At 31.4% G+C, this 17245-nt stretch overlaps 1 protein-coding gene across 1 annotated transcript; it reads left to right on the top strand.

The window, feature by feature from the left end:
- Nucleotides 1–7761: 7761 nt before the first annotated feature.
- On the top strand, nt 7762–14699 carry LOC123913768 (D-xylose-proton symporter-like 2). The gene is made up of 14 exons (XM_045964616.1): nt 7762–7918; nt 8783–8880; nt 9828–9906; nt 11122–11181; nt 11331–11397; nt 11477–11601; nt 11944–12045; nt 12206–12574; nt 12664–12711; nt 12818–12880; nt 13592–13672; nt 13901–13999; nt 14082–14219; nt 14374–14699. Exons 1-14 carry the CDS (start codon nt 7874–7876, stop codon nt 14503–14505), a joined length of 1506 nt encoding a protein of 501 aa, XP_045820572.1. The 5' UTR covers nt 7762–7873; the 3' UTR covers nt 14506–14699.
- Nucleotides 14700–17245: the final 2546 nt, after the last annotated feature.

Below are 17245 nucleotides of genomic sequence, written 5' to 3'. Positions count from 1 at the left end.
AAATACATCACAACTGTTTGCAAAATTATCTAAACTCATATCTATGGAATGTGTTGTTAACCTTCCCAAAGCACATGAGACTTTAAGCTCCAGATTGAGCATATGCAAACCAGTCAAAAACGTAACAACTACGAAATATGATTCATCAATAGAGATGAAATCCTCATCTAATCACTGGTTGATTGCACCACCACTGGAACCACCTGATGTCGTTGCAACACAGTTACTCAATCTGTTTATTTTGCTTTGCGGTACAAAGAGTGTTACATCAACTCAATAATACCACAATATTGCTGCCTAGGTTGGTTCCATATACCTTCCAAGTGTTTGATCAAATGTCTTACTATATTTTGATAGCACAACTTATTAATTTAGCTACATTACAAGATATACCAAATCTTGTTGAAATTACATCTATGTTCAGTAATATCAAGCCTGTTATGGGGTTCGCCTATTTCTATTATGGCAGTGGTTAAAAAATTTGGAGGCAGCTACTTGCAATTTTCACAGTGCAGTTGCTTCAACATGTCCACATTTGGAGCTACTTGAATGCTTTTTTTTTCCATGATGATTGTAATTATTCTTTGGAGGATCGTCACTACTATTTTGATCACAATCTGGTGATTGTTTTTGCATAGGAAGATGATCTACGGCGGTAGTTTTTATGCTCCAAAAGTGTTAATCTGCTTTTATTCTTCCTTTTCTTATTTTTTTTTTCAAATAATAAGTGACAAAAAATTGATGTGGCAGCTGAGTCACTTAAGTGACTTGCGACATCAGTGTTGACTTGGTCAAAATTGACCTTCTGCAAAAGGGGTTAAAGTTAGGGGGTCAAAAGTGCTATTTTGAAACATAGGGGGCTAAAATTGCAACATCTAAAACTTAGGGGGCTAAAAATGCAATTTAGCCTAATGTATTTAGTTATACTTAAAACAATTATTTTGTTCAATATAAAAAAAATAATAAATAAAAATAAGCACACTTAAAAAAAAAAAAAACATAACTTTTATACCTGAATAATGTCATATTGTGGCAAGAGAGTTATATCAACATCGTTATTGTCATACTTATAAACATTGGTATTATCAAATCGCAACATCTTTTAGGATGTGTGAATATCAGTCAAAATGTATAAAGGGAGAGTTCGTTGTTTAAAATGCAAACACTTGAGAAAAAGTTTGCATGTTATCTTGCAAACTGTGTTTTTTCTATAAAAATTTGTGGATGGTAGGAAAGGGTGAGGGTAACAAAACGATCACATTTTTACGGTACTTGTCACTTAATTTGTGAATTCAACTTACATCTCAAGTAACAGGCAGAGTATTTTGAGAATTCACAAAACACACGAGTACTTTTGGGAGGCGCGGAGAAAAGTTATCCTTAAGTTAATATGTTGATTAAAGTTAATGATATTCCCTTTCGTATGGCCTAACAAATCAATAGAAGGATGGAGTCGTGTAAAATTTCCTATAGAAAAATTCAATCTAGCGACACTCCTACTTATCGGTGTTAGAATGTTTGGTAAGGAGTATTTACAAAAGAAAAAAATGTAGTTGGTGAGAATCGAAGAGGGCATGAGGAAAATAAGTCAGGCGACTTTTAAATTAAGTTGGTATTTTTTTACTTTTCAAATATTTCCTTTTACTCAATTTTCAACTATAAAATTAAGTTACTTATTTGAAATTGTGTTTGGCCCTACTTCTTCTTTTAAGTGATAATAAGTTGAAAAAAAGTTAGGTCAAACATTACCTTAGCCAGCAACCATTGATATCAAATTTTGACTTAATATTAGAATATTATCTAAAGAAAAAAAACTACCTGTTTTATATTTTAAAAAATGAAATGTAAATGTTTAGCATAATCTTCCTTTTGAGAGATGATCAACATAATATTATTATTTAGAAACTCCCACTACAAAAGAAAACAATCTGGTTTTAATAATGCATGCCCATTATTTTTTTTCAAGCTAATTCCCACTAAAAGAAAAATGTTAATAATACACTCTCCTTTGCATATTTTATTAAGATGGACAAAATGAGAAAATCACTATAAACTCATACACATAAGTGATGGAGGTGTGATTCTAACCCCGATTATGATATCCGACCTAATAATTATGACGTTTTTACCGGTTGAACTAGGACTTATGAACAACAATCACATAGCTTAATTTATTTCATTTTCTTTTACAACATTCGATTAGTTTCATTTTTTAAAATAGTATGAATCTTTTAAAATAGTATGACTCTTTTATTTATTGGAGTACATGACTATTTTTTTTTCTAGTACATCATTAGTAGAACTCATTTTGTGTGTGTTGTTTTAACATCGGTTAGCAGATGCAAGGATGAAGTTGCTCTTAGACTCGCAAGCAAGGGCGGGTGGGAACTAAATTGCCTCATCTTTTTTTTTTCTTCCCGATTTTTGCAATAATAGTTAATGAGATAAAAATGAAAAAAAAGTTAAAGATTTTAAGTAAAAAAAACTTTTTATGAGCTTTATATGTAACTAGAACATCGACCTGTACTGCACGGGTCTGATTAGTCGTAAGATATATAATGATTAAATAAGATGCGATAATTTCGATAACATAAGATATATGAAAAAAGTTGAGTAACATTAAACGATAGTTCAACAATAATTTTGGATAAATATTCATACAAAGAAAATTATGTTATATTACGGAAGACTTCCTTATAGACCACATTCGAATTCTTAGTCGTGTCTTCACTGTTATCATCGATGATCAATATTTTTAATCCTTTTCAAGAAGTAACTCTTGAAATTGCAACATACAACTGACCATGTGAAAACACCGGCGACGAAAGATATATCCCAACATGCTTTAAAGATTGTCTCTGACTCTTATTAATAGTCATCGCAAAAGAAATCATTATAGGAAATTGTCTCTGTTGAAATTTAAAAGGAATTCTCACGTCAGATGATCAATATTAATTAATGACATGACTATGGTTGTGTTTGATTGTATTGCAAAAAAAATTTGATTTAGCAGAATTGAGTTTGATAATAACTTTCCAAATTTCACATGATAATATTATTCTCTAAATTTATGATCCGGTAGAAAAAAAAATCATTGATCGGGAAGGACATAAAAATATTTCGTGGTGAATAATATAATCAACAATAATTTTGATATGATATACTTTTAAAATTGTTGGTGCTTATCAATTATTGCACATAATTTTAATCACAATTGGTATACTTGCCATAGTGGTTGGAAGTATTGCCTTGCATTGAAGGGTTGCGGGTTCGAATCCTAATCAAGACAACATTGTATTATTTTTTAATAAAAATTGCAAGATAAAATGGAGGGAAAACAGGAAAAACAAATTAGGGTTTAGGGTTTGCTTGTGTATACAAGCTTATAATATAAAAGATTTTGTTCTCTCTTTGATTCCAACACCGTATAGGTTAAGTTGTATTTTATACTGTATATGTGACTGTTGGACTATTGAGAGTAAGCCTCACTAGTTGGATTAACACATTGAGTTTTGAGTCACCATTCACTTATTGCCCCATCATCAACCAAATATCACAAATAAGCCGTTGAGAGGGAGTCTCGCTGGATTGGATCAAACATTGAGTTTTGAGCAATCACATAAGTTATTTTTGTTGAGAATAATATGCCTAAATATCTTCTGAAGATCTTAGATTTAAATATTATTTAGATTTATATTTAAAATATGATAATATTAGGTTTTATGATTTATATCTCTATTTAGAATATTTAAGATTTGTTTAGAATTTATTATAGGATTAGTTTTGTTTTAAAAATACATGATTTGTTTTTTATGTAGCTCTATATATAGAGCCATAAACATAATGAATAAAACAAGAACTTTAGTATTCTTCATATAACCCTATATTTGAGGAGAGTTTTCTCCCTAAATTTATATCTCACCAAATTCCGCAATACAAAAACACAAAAAACCATATCAGTGGCATCCGAGCCAACGTTCATAAGGACCTGTGAAGATGGATTTTTCAAAGGTTGCTCCTCCGATCTTTGATGGAGAAGACTATGATCTTTGGGCGGTGAGAATGGAGGCATTCTTAGATGCTCTAGATCTATCGGAAACTGTGGAGGATGATTACGATATTTCTTCGTTACCAAAAGATCCCACAGCAGAACAGATGAAACTCATAAAGAAAGAAAAACCAAGAGGGCAAAGGCAAAGACTTGTTTGTTTGCAAGTGTCTCACAAACCGTCTTTATTAAAATCATGACTCTCAAAACACCAAAAGAAATTTAGGATTACCTAAAAGAAGAATATAAAGGAGATGAAAGGATTCGAAGCATGCAAGTTATGAATTTATTGAGAGAGTTCGAGTTGCAAAGAATGAAGGAGGATGAAACAATCAAGACATACGCTGATAAATTATTGGGTATTGCTAATAAGGTACGATTACTAGGCACTCAATTTTCTGATTCCAGAATTGTGGAAAAACTCCTTGTAACGGTACCTGAAAGATATGAAGCCTCTATAGCCGCCTTGGAGAACACAAAAGATTTGAGTAAAATCACTCTGCCAGAAGTGTTACATGCATTGCATGCACAAGAACAAAGAAGACTTATGAGGGAAGAAAGAACTATAGATGGTATATGTCTAGCAAGAGGTTTTGGAAAGAAATACCAACACAAACCATGTCCTCATTGCAAAAAGGATAATCACTCACCAAAGAATTGTTGGTGGAGGCCTGATGCAAAATGTGAAAAATGTGGTAAATTAGGTCATATGATGAAGGTATGCACATCACAACAACAACAAAGAGATGTTAACATTGCTCATGAACAATATGAAGAAGACCAGGAACTACTACTTGCAATCTCAGGTTTTACAACCAACAAACCGTCAAAAGAATGGCTCATTGACAGTGGTTGCACAAACCATATGACTTATGATCGAGATCTTTTCAAAGAGCTCAATAAAACTTCTATTTCCAAAGTCAGAATTGGGAATGGAGAACAAATTGCAGTAGAAGGCATTGGAACAATTTCAATTAAACTCATGCAGGTATGAAACAAATTTCCAATGTTTTATATGTTCCTGAAATTAATCAGAATCTTTTAAGTGTTGCTCAGTTGTTGGAGAAAAATTATAAAGTGATATTTGAACATAAAAGTTGTGTGATTAAGGATCAAAACAATAAGGAAGTGATCACATCTCAGATTAAAGGCAAAAGATTTGTTTTAGATTTAATGAAGAATGATCATATTATTGAAGAGAAAAAAGAACTTAAATTCAAAGAAGATCGCGAAGATTCAGGTATTTTGAAGAAATTTCAAGTTAAGGAGGAGAATAAATATGCTTGTGAAAAATCACCTAAAAGTCATAACAAATGCAATGTTTCTACCATGAAGTCCACAAGGCACAAAGATGCTAAAGCTTGCGATAAGAAGAAGAATCAAAACAAGAAGAATAATTTTTCAAGAAGCTCAGATTGGATACGCACAAAAGATATTCAGTCAAGGAGGAGTGTTGAGAATAATATGTCTAAATATCTTCTGAAGATCTTAGATTTAAATATTATTTAGATTTATATTTAAAATATGATAATATTAGGTTTTATGATTTATATCTCTATTTAGAATATTTAAGATTTGTTTAGAATTTATTATAGGATTAGTTTTGTTTTAAAAATATATGATTTGTTTTTTATGTAGCTCTATATATAGAGCCATAAGCATAATGAATAAAACAAGAACTTTAGTATTCTTCATATAACCATATATTTGAGGAGAGTTTTCTCCCTAAATTTATATCTCACCAAATTCCGCAATACAAAAACACAAAAAACCATATCAATTTTGACATAATGTTTTTACCCAAAACCTTAAGTTAATAGTCCTTTCACATATATGTTTCTCAATATCAACTCTTTCAATTATAAATTATTTTTATGTTAATTCACAAGTTTTCATTAACAAAAATTGTATATTTATAATAAATTATTTTAAAAACTTATTTATTTATATAAGTTGTTTCTCCTAAGCATAAGCGAATCCAAACCAACCTTTATTATAAATAAGACAAAATTACACCATAGATCATTTTTCTTATTTATTTGTAACACTTTAGTCTTTATCTTTTATTTGTAACATACAAATCATTTATCTTTTATATTTGTAACACTTCAGTGATTTTTCTCATTATTTATTAACGTGGCTTGTCACATCAGATAAATTTATTTTTTAAATATGTATTTTGTTTGCCACGTTAAATATGTATTACAGGTAGAAAAAATACCTAATAGCATGGATTTATGTATTTTGTTTACCTCATTTTCTTCTAAGTTCTAAAAGTGAAATCCCTAATTTTCATTAAACCCTAAATTTACCAACAATGAATGTTTTTGTTTCCTGCTTCAGATCTCAAAAATTTTCTCTATCAATGCTATTTTAGTGTTGTATTCTTTTAATCTTCCATTTATTTTCTTTTTCTGTAACATTTTAATCTTCCCTATGTGCTTAAGGTTTTAACATCTAAATGTGATTGTTAAAGAAAACTTTTCTTTTAAGTTTTATCTTTGAGATGAGAAATGTTTCAAATTGCTATAAACAAACCAATTAATGTCAACATCTGATACACGACTGCTGACGGTGTGCTGCAATGGAGGGATGAGGTGTGGTTGGCGACGACAAGCACGATTGTGGCGTTATAGACTTACAGTGAAATGGATTATGTAATAGTGAACTTGATATGTACAAAACAAAAGCTCTAAATTATTTTTGGTATATTGCAAATTTGGAATTTCAATTTTGGAATTGGGGTTTTAATGAAGAACAACATGAAGATGATGAAGACTCATTTTGAGTTTTTTTTTTTTTACAATTTTAATTAGATTTTTAACACTTCTGAATTTCTATAATAAAAATAGAATTTTAAAAATAAAATTATCTGATGTGGCAAGTCACATCAATATTTTTTTAATAAAAAATTGGAAAAAGTATCTAAGTGTTACAAATATACAAGATTAAAGACATATCTGTTACAAATAAAAAATAAAAGAACAAAGTATTACAAATAAATAAGATAAATTACAACATATTTTTGTCTATAAATAAATAGCAAGCTTAGTCAAATAGTATTGAAACGTGTCCGGATACTTATCCATGCCGTTGTTTCCTCCAACCACCACTTAGTTTACATGATAATATTATTACAAATTATATAAATTTGATATTCTAAAAATATACATCGACACAAATCAAACAAGATTTTACATGACAATATTTACATTTATATACTTTAAAAAAAATATGGTCAAACAAAACATATGAATAGTGCATTTAGTCAAATAAGATTTTATAAAATGGGACGGAGGTAGTATCATACTAACCCGTGTCCCGGGTATTGTTAAGGAAATAAAAAAAATACAAATATTTAAATTGAAAATAATGCTGTTTAGATTTTTGAAAAGTTGACTGCATAAGTTCAAATGTCATATTACTATATTTACATCTTTAAACTGTGCCCCGACACTGTTTAACATTTTTCTAATAAATAAACATTGCTATTTTATTTTTTGTATCATCCGCGCAAGACTAATCATCTTGAGGTAATTGAGATTCATTTAAGAGGTTGACATATCCCAACAAATATTTCTTCATATATACCGATCAAACCCGAAAATAAATGGTTAATAAATCCAAGTATCTACTTGTTGCACCACCATGTTGGTTACCCCATACACTTTTTAAACATGTTAAATAATAATTTTTTATAATATTTTTTAATTAAATAGTTTTTTTTATAAATAAAATTAAAGAGTGTCACCAGCCCCACCAGATATTTTCCTATATACATTGCCAACTCTTTTTTGTTGAAGCAACATTTAAAACTTGAAAGCAATGGCGTCTGATCCAGAACAACCTCCAGTATCCTCTTTCTCTCAGGTTCTATCTTTCTTCTTCTTCTCCTTTTTCTTCTATCTATAGGCAATTTCAATTTCATAAATCCTTGTTGCATGTGCAAAATTTTGTTATTTTATGAGAATAACTGTATTGGGAGGGAATCGAACTGTTGAAATTATAAGAAAAGCTAAAAAAGGGGCTCATATTTGGCTTCAAAACATTAACGGGTAACCTAAAAAATTTGAACTTGTTTCTGTTATAAACTTAATATGAGTTCAATTCAACTATTATCGGTCACACTTTACTTACCTCATCGCCGAAAGATTACTAAGTTTTTTTCGAGAACTGGAGGGTTAACACCAAAAAGAAAAATGAGCTCAAAGAAAAGTTGAAAACAAGTTTAAACAGCTTCATTTGTGGTTTTGCAATTCATATACTCAACAAGTTGGCATATACTAAATTTCCCCTTTTTTATGGTGAGAGTGTCCAATGAAATAACAGGATTAAAATTACCATTTTTTGCATGCCTATCTGTCAATGTAATCAGAGAATTACGAGTTACGATTTTAGCACCGACACTTCAGATTACAGGTGTGTCTGGTGTTGAACACCACACTGACACGTGTAATTACATTCACTTCATTTTTCTTAAATTATTACTGGTGTTTACATATCATTGTTGTGTCCGGTGTTTGTGCTTCATATCTATTTATTTGTTTTTGGTCTTTGCTCTTTTGGGAAAAAATGAAACAAGAATAAGCTGAATACTTGCAAATAGATACACAGTCACATTCATACATAGAGAGTAGAGACTTGTATTATTTTAGTGCTAACTAAACTAATTTGTTGTTATGCATTGGTATTTACTAGATTTTATAACACTTGAAATGCATTGATTTTCGTTAGGAAGGAAAATCATCCATTGAGGATAGAAGTGAAAGGGAGCGTCTGCTTAATGGATTTCATGGCACTCAAGACTATTCCGTCTCTGCTGCAATTCTCCCGTGGGTGCTATTACCTTTTAACCCCTTCTGTATTATCTTTTAAACGTTGTTCGGAAATCTTATCATACTTTATTTCTGTTAAAAGTTACATATACAATAGATGTTAGCTGCATAAAGAATCAACTTTTAGCTTGGACTAGCTACATTAGAGGACTTTAGTTTCTAGGCATGGTGTTATGGTTATTGTGTTTGCTGGGTGGAGAAATGTGTTACTTATGAAGGATAGATGATGACTGATGTGCGTTGCATTGTCATGGAGAAGGAATCCATTGCTCTTTCTTTCTACATCACCTATTCATGTCTCACTCTTGTGTCTTGGGCGCTGTTTGATTCATGGAATATTGTGCCGTGGAAATGTTTAACTACACATATAGACTAGGATAACCATGTTTGGTTTGTTACTATATTTCCATGAAATATTAATATTTTGTTCTGAAAACTATTATGGTGGTGGTGAGACTGAGGATGATGGTGTAGGCAGCAGCGACAATGAATTTGGTCCCAGGTTATTATCAATGAGCATTGGTTTTCTTCATTTTGGAGAAATTTGGTTCCAATGAAATCAATGCCCCTTTCAATAGTTTTTCGAGAAATCACTTGGTGCTCAGATATCATACCTTGAGCTTTTAGTTATTCTGTTGAAACTTAATATCTTATCAAAATGATAAAAGTAGTTTGTGTCGCATGCTGTAGGTTGATTTAATGTATATCTTGTAAAAGTGTTCCTTATTTTCAATTTCTTCCTTTTCTTTCTGCTTGACGTTGACGAAACAATTTAACAACTACAAGGAAAAAATTGACATCATTTCATGTTCTGTATCCACCCTTGATTTTCTGCTAGCAAGTCTTTAATTAACTATGTGATACTCTTTCCTGGTGAAAAGAAGATAAAATAAAATAAGAGCTGTGCCTGTTGACTTACCTAAAACGTGTTTTAAAAATCTCAGATTTCTCTTCCCAGCTTTTGGTGGTCTACTATTTGGCTATGACATTGGTGCCACATCTAGTGCAACAATTTCCATTCAGGTACACCCTTCTAATAAACTTTTGTTACCGACGCAATATTTTCATTATATTTATTTAATGGTGTAGCACCTGTATATAATTTTCCGAACTTGAAAGATTCAGATTTTTATGCTGTACTAGTACTAGTTACTTTTCATCTGTTTTAAGTATGATCTTGTAGTATAATAGTCCTCCAGACTCCGTGGTTCACCTGTAATGTATTCCATAAACTTCACTAGATATATATATATATATATATATGACCGTGATTATTAGTTGTATAGATTCATGCATTGCATCACCCAGATCCATATCACAGAGGCTCTGCGTGTAATGTAATTTCAGTCCCAAGTCCTAATAGTCACATGATCTCTTTAGTTGGGTTTTTATGGTGTCTATATTGTTTAGAAACATTTCCCCTGATAGAAGTGTGGGAAGAGATCCGAGTGTAAAAGCAGTTCAGCAGGGCATCTTGGAACATATGATGGACGAGTTTTATTTGTGGAAAAGGGATATGAATCGAGTTTTTGTTATGAATGATTTGTTGGGAAATATACCAAATTTCCCTCTCTATGTAATTTCCAGTACTCTGTATTTTCTTATTTCCCATCTCTTGGTGTTATTCTTCTAATATTTCTCTTTTTATTTGCTTATTGCTCGTTTTAATCACATAGAAATTGACATTTGTTTTGGTATTTCCCAATAAATAGTATAAGAGCTTTGACCTGTGGAAGCATAGCATTTTTTGAACAAGTGGAAGCATAGCATTAAGTGATGGAACTCAGGGAAATGGAAATTTGAGAAATGATAGTTGAGAGAATAAAAATAGTTTTTATTATTGATGAATGCAGAATTAGAGTTAACCTCCTCCAAAGGGTTTTCCCCTTTACACCAGACCTTTATTCTCACAGATAATCCTCCCTATGTACATTTTGTTATATATCGTCTAGCTTCCCTCCTAAATTACACTCTCCATGTTCTCTTCTCCCTCTCATTATTTCCTTTACTAACGGTGTAACCTATTGTCTTTTTATTTATTGAAGTAAAATGTATGATGTGTTCATATTCATAGTAGTAGTAGTACAATACACAGAAATATAGCTTTTTATGCTGGTATCTTTCTTTGGTTACTTTGACTAATTTTAATGCAACACTAAACAGGTTTTTCTGAAGCTGATATTCTGTTGTATTTCTTACATAGTTTGCTTGTGTACTTATAATTTCCCTTCTTTGCAGTCACCATCACAAAGTGGAATAACTTGGTATGACTTAGACTCCGTTGAAATTGGACTTCTCGTAAGTTTAAACTAAATTCTTGGTCTGTTCTTTATTTGTTCATGCCTACATTGTCTTTTTGTCCCTCTTATGAATCATTTTTTAAGTGCAGCAATTGTATGTTGATCTTGAATATGAGCTCAAACATTGATGCTTGATGTCTTTTGCAGACTAGTGGATCATTATATGGTGCCTTAATAGGCTCTGTGTTAGCCTTCAATATTGCTGACTTTTTAGGTAATTTTACCCTTTTATCAGTTATTGTTTTAGATATATCCTTCCCAAGTGAAGCCTACATGACAAATTTTATCTTTAGGAAGAAGAAGAGAGCTGCTTGTTGCTGCACTGATGTATCTTGTTGGAGCCCTCATAACAGCGTTCGCTCCTAATTATCCTGTATTGGTGATTGGAAGATTGGTATTTGGCATAGGAATTGGACTGGTATGCCTTTTTTAAGGATATAGCTTTTTATTATAGAAAATAAATGATCTGTAGGCCTACACTTAACATACTGGCCTCCATTAGTAAATTGCTTGAGTAGTATTTTCAATTTGCATTGATATATCCGGTTATATCAGTTAGTACTTTGTAGGCTCTAGAATTGTTGCTTTGAGAACTGTTTCAATTAACAAAAATGGAAAAATGAGTTATACTTATTATGCGTGTATAGGTAGTGTTAGTTAAATATGTGTAGAGATAAGATTTAAATAATGTGTTGTATATTTTCTCTGTAACTTATTAACTTCAAAGTAATATACACGGTGTTCATTCTATCTCTTTTAGGCAATGCATGCTGCTCCAATGTACATTGCGGAGACAGCTCCAACGCCAATACGTGGACAACTAATCTCTCTGAAAGAGTTCTTTATAGTTATTGGGATTGTTGTAAGTTCTTGAACTTTTCTGCTTGAACCTTGAATTTTCTTGTACATTTCCTTCTAGTGCTGTATAGCTTTCTAAAAAATAATCTTCTACTATCAAAAAACGTTCTGTTCTGAGCTTCTCGGTAGTACTTAAAATGGCTATATATCGCTCATTTGTGCAGGCAGGGTATGGACTGGGTAGCGTGTTGGTAGACACTGTTGCTGGGTGGCGGTATATGTTTGGAATCAGTAGTCCTGTTGCAGTAATAATGGGATTTGGAATGTGGTGGCTCCCAGCTTCTCCTAGATGGCTACTTTTACGTGCTATACAGGGAAAAGGGGATCTTCAGAATTTGAAAGACACAGCTATTAGTAGTTTGTGCCAGCTTCAAGGTCCGACATTTCATGATTCTGCTTCTCAGCAAGTGGATGAGATTATGGCAGAGTTTTCTTATATAGGTGTAGAAAATGAGGTTACCTTTGTAGAAATGTTCCGTGGAAAATGCCGGAAGGCCCTTGTGATTAGTGCAGGATTGGTCTTGTTTCAACAGGTATTGTAATTGCTCAAGTGAAATAGTAATAATTATAAGAGTTGCCCACATTTCAGTATATTTATTCTATAAGATGCAAATTATGACAGATCACAGGGCAACCAAGTGTTCTCTACTACGCCGCATCAATCCTTCAGGTGTTATGTTAATTTTAATCAAGGAATACTATTTGAAATTCATAAAATCTATTACTTGGCATCAGGGAGCGTAATAACACTATTATTATCCAATTAAATTTGTTAGAGTGCCGGATTCTCCTTAGCAGCTGATGCTACCCGGGTCTCTATTCTCCTTGGTGTATTTAAGGTAGATTTCACTTTCTCATATTCTTAATAATTAACACATGAACTATGTTATAATAACGTAGTTGTAGTATTATAGTTTTTTCAGTTTCATTAATCACATGTTGGTCGAGGTTTCCTATTATATACACAATTTTATTTAGCTATCTGTATAAAGATGCTATACCTGCAAATTAGGTGTGTCAACGAGAATCAAGCATTCTGCGATTATTTTAAAATTGTGATACAAAGTAGACTTACATGGCAATATCATGATTTCTCATTGGATGTTGGTGTAAAACTATTTGATACCATCAGTGCATCTCCATTAAACTCTAATTTTTGTAACAAAACAAAAGAAGAGTTTTTTTATATTAATTTTTGTCGTGATAAATAATCGACACTACCCTTCATATTTTCATTTCTAATTGATTTCACTTTGTTAAATGGATAGTCTGTTTATTAGTTCCGATATGTCTATGCAAAAGGACTTGATACCATTAGTTTTCAATCAGTTATTGTTAAGAATGCAGTAAGCCATTTCCTTTTCAATACACATGATGTTAGGTGTTACATTTTCAATAACTGTGATCCTATATTTTTTTCCATTGTCCTTCCCCCTCCTCCTCTTCACCCTTTCTCTTTTATCATACTTTTTTACTTGTAAATTGTATGCCATCTCCTATCGAATGACTAAAACATTTTCCACGGCGATTTCCTTGTGTTTTTGTTGTAGTTGATTATGACTGGAGTGGCTGTTGTCGTCGTTGATAGACTTGGAAGGAGACCTTTACTACTTGGAGGAGTTTCAGGAATAGTAAGTAGTCTATCTCTTAGATTATGACAAATAATTTTGGTTGCAATTTCCTGAGAAAGAAACATTTTTTATTTCTATCACAAATTAAGAGTCTCAATCTAGTCTTCTAATTTGTCTTATGTGCTGCATCAACTTAACTAATTATATAACAGGAATGAATGTAACATGGAAATTTCAGCTGTAAACAAAGTTCAAAGTTTTTAAGAACATATGTTTATTGCATGGCAGGTGATCTCATTATTCTTACTGGGTTCATACTACATATTCTTGGATAATGCTGCAGTTCTTGCTGTAGTTGGTCTGCTACTCTATGTTGGTTGTTATCAGGTGAATAAGCTTTTCTTTGTCTTCATTCTTCGTATCATGGTTTATACTATTCTTCGTATCATGATTCTCCGTTGTTTTTCAGATTTCCTTTGGTCCAATGGGTTGGCTTATGATAGCTGAGATTTTTCCGTTGCGCCTGAGAGGTCGAGGACTTAGTATAGCAGTTCTTGTCAATTTTGCGGCAAATGCCCTGGTTACATTTGCCTTTTCCCCGCTGAAGGTAATACACATCATCTATAAAAGGAGACCATATATTTTAAATCCGTCATCACGTGATTTTTATATTTCACAAATGTTTTCTCGATCAAATGCATTGACCGTATCTGTTACATATCTGTGAATCCATTACCTTTTGCTTGTCTTTTTATTTACAGGATTTACTGGGAGCAGGAATTTTGTTTTACATATTTTGTGCAATAGCCGTGGCGTCGCTTGTATTCATATACTTCATTGTACCAGAAACCAAGGGGCTTACACTAGAGGAAATTGAGGCAAAATGTCTGTGATCAGAGTCACCTTGTATTAGATACAATATTAGTTAGATTAATTAATTAGTTGGTATGACTAATATTGTATTCAATACCTTGTTGCCTCTATAAATATCTGCTATAATACTATTCTTCCACTTGTGTTGAATCCAATGTATCTGTAATTTACTTAAGTAATTCAATGAATTTGAAAAGTTAACTTTTGCTTATAATTAAGGTCAGAGTAGAGTAGTATTAATATATTATATAATAGTAATTATTAACATATTAGTTAGTACTAATGCTTTTAGGTTTAGTTGTTTTTGTTATCTGTTTGCCACGGGATTGGATCACTGATCATCTGCATCTGAGATAATTTTTCTGTCAATTTTTTCTGTATTTCAGATCTTCCTTTATTCAACTAACACTATTTATATTCATCTCTTTAACAGAAACACTCATTTTGTAAGCTACTTCTAGGAATAATTGGACCAATAATATTATATGGTAGTAATCGTTTTTCTCCTCTAAAGATATATTTTGGTAGTATATATTTCATCAGAAGACATCTTCGTGTAGTATAATCGTATGATATCTTTCGATAATGCATTTTACATGTTTAAGCAATAAGCAATACGGAGGAGAGAAATAAACACCAAATTCTTTAAGAACATGGACACGCGAATAGTGTTGGAATTAATTTAAGGAAAATGCTAAACAGTGCCACGGGGCACTGTTTAAGGAACCAAATATAGTAATATCATATTGAAATTTGTGCAGTCAATGCCTCGAAAGTCTAAAGTGTTATTTTCAATTTTAAAATTTTCTTTTTTGGTTTCCTTAACCAGTGCCCCGGGGGCACCGGTTAGCATGACCCTTAATTTAAAGATAGAAGATATTTAATGTTTAGGAAGTTGAAGTACATCATTTATTCATGTTTATGTATTTATCTTTACGCGAACTTAACTCGAATCAGGAATATTAACGCCAACCAATAAGCTCTTATTAAAATTTACCTTCAATGTCCTTATGGTACGTGTTAATAATGATTAAATAGTACTTAATCCAATCATTTTTATAAGAAAAACAAAACACATAAATCACCAAGATCAACATAACACATTGTAATAATATTTTTGTTGTTGTATTTACCCTTTGAGAAGGGGGTCCTAATAATCCAGAGTTCGGTTACAAGGTAAGTAAAGTCTGATCAAGAATACTCTTTGCTCTGAACGAGCAAAACTATATGATTCCAATGGCGAGATAATGTGGTTGGATATGGTGGCTTTGAGCTTTCGGTATGGAGGGCAAATGTACCTGCAAAAATGTTAACACTCTGATACTCAAGTCAGTATTTAAAAGAGGAAAGTGCTTAGGAAATTGAGTGAATACTGCGTACCTTAGACGTTTAAGGTATATGCGTACTTAAAAGCAAATTTTTGCATGAATATACATGAATAGTGGCAATTACACTATCTTGGTGGAATTGAGGATTATACCAGTGTTTTAAAAACCGGACCGGTCATCGAACCGGTGAGAGTACTGGTTTACTGGTTCATTGGTCGAACCACTAGGTCACTGGTCGAACCGCATGATTAAACCGGATAAACCGGTTGAATAAACCGGTCTCAATAAGAAAACTATATAGCTATTAAACTAAGTTGAACCAAAAGACTCGGTCTCTATAAAAATCTTGATTTTTTAAGAACATTAAAATTTAATATTTATTATAATATATATTTGTCTATTCAATATAGAAACTATCAATTATTATAATTTATTACTATTTATTATTTATCAAAGTCATTGGTCATGTGTCAAAAAAAATTCAATGTCATTGGCCCAAACATGGAAACAAAACGGGTTGACTATAATGAAGGCCCAATATACCTATAATTTTGTTAAGAAACCCTAAATTTTTTGAAGGAAATAACATGGTTTCTCGTTCTAGTGTGGCCTCTTTCTTTCTCTTTTTTCCTACTTTCTTCCATTTGTTCTCCTTTTCTTTATTACTAGTATCTGAACCCGTGCCAAGCACGGGTAAAATGAGACTACAAAAGATAATATTTTAATATTAAAATTTTCATAATTTTCAAATAAAAAGAATGAAAAGTTATAACATAAAAATGGATATGTTTAATATGTCATACCGAATGCCCATGTCGTTAAAAATATATCTAAAAGGTGTTGCTACATTATAAATTCCAACTCCAAGAAAAATGCTTAAAATTCTCATAAAAGAATTAATTCGTGACTAAAAATTAATTTAAGAATAGGTAGGTTTTGCCTTTGCCTTTTAAGTTTTTTTTTTTTGTTTAAATTATAAACTTTAGATAATTTAGTCTCTTAACTTTTTTTTTTATCCCATAAGTTATAAATTTTGAACACTTTAATCCCTTAAATTACAAATATTAAAATATTTTGATTTCTAATAGGAGGACTAAATTGTCTAAACTTTGTAACGTAAAGGCTCAATGTGTCCAACATTCATAACTTAAAGATTAAAATGAAAATAAAATATTAAAGGACCAAATAGTATAATGTTCTTACTTAAGAGACAAAAATGAACAAAAATAACCTAAACAAATCCATTTTTCTCATAAAAGAACATGTATTATTTAGTATAATTATGTGTGCTTTTTGGATTTTAAGCAAAATAATGTTATTTTTTTAACCTACAAAATTCCATTTTAGAAAGTCTTAAAAAAAATTAAATAACTTCGTTTGTAAGCTTACTCTATGAAATTTAAAATATCTTTATTTGTAAGCTTACTCTATG

The sequence above is a fragment of the Trifolium pratense genome, linkage group LG3 (genome assembly GCF_020283565.1).
Source record: "Trifolium pratense cultivar HEN17-A07 linkage group LG3, ARS_RC_1.1, whole genome shotgun sequence".
In the NCBI taxonomy this organism is placed as follows: Eukaryota; Viridiplantae; Streptophyta; class Magnoliopsida; order Fabales; family Fabaceae; genus Trifolium; species Trifolium pratense.
Note: the sequence above shows the minus strand (reverse complement) of the source record. Positions and strands in the feature narration are given on the sequence as shown.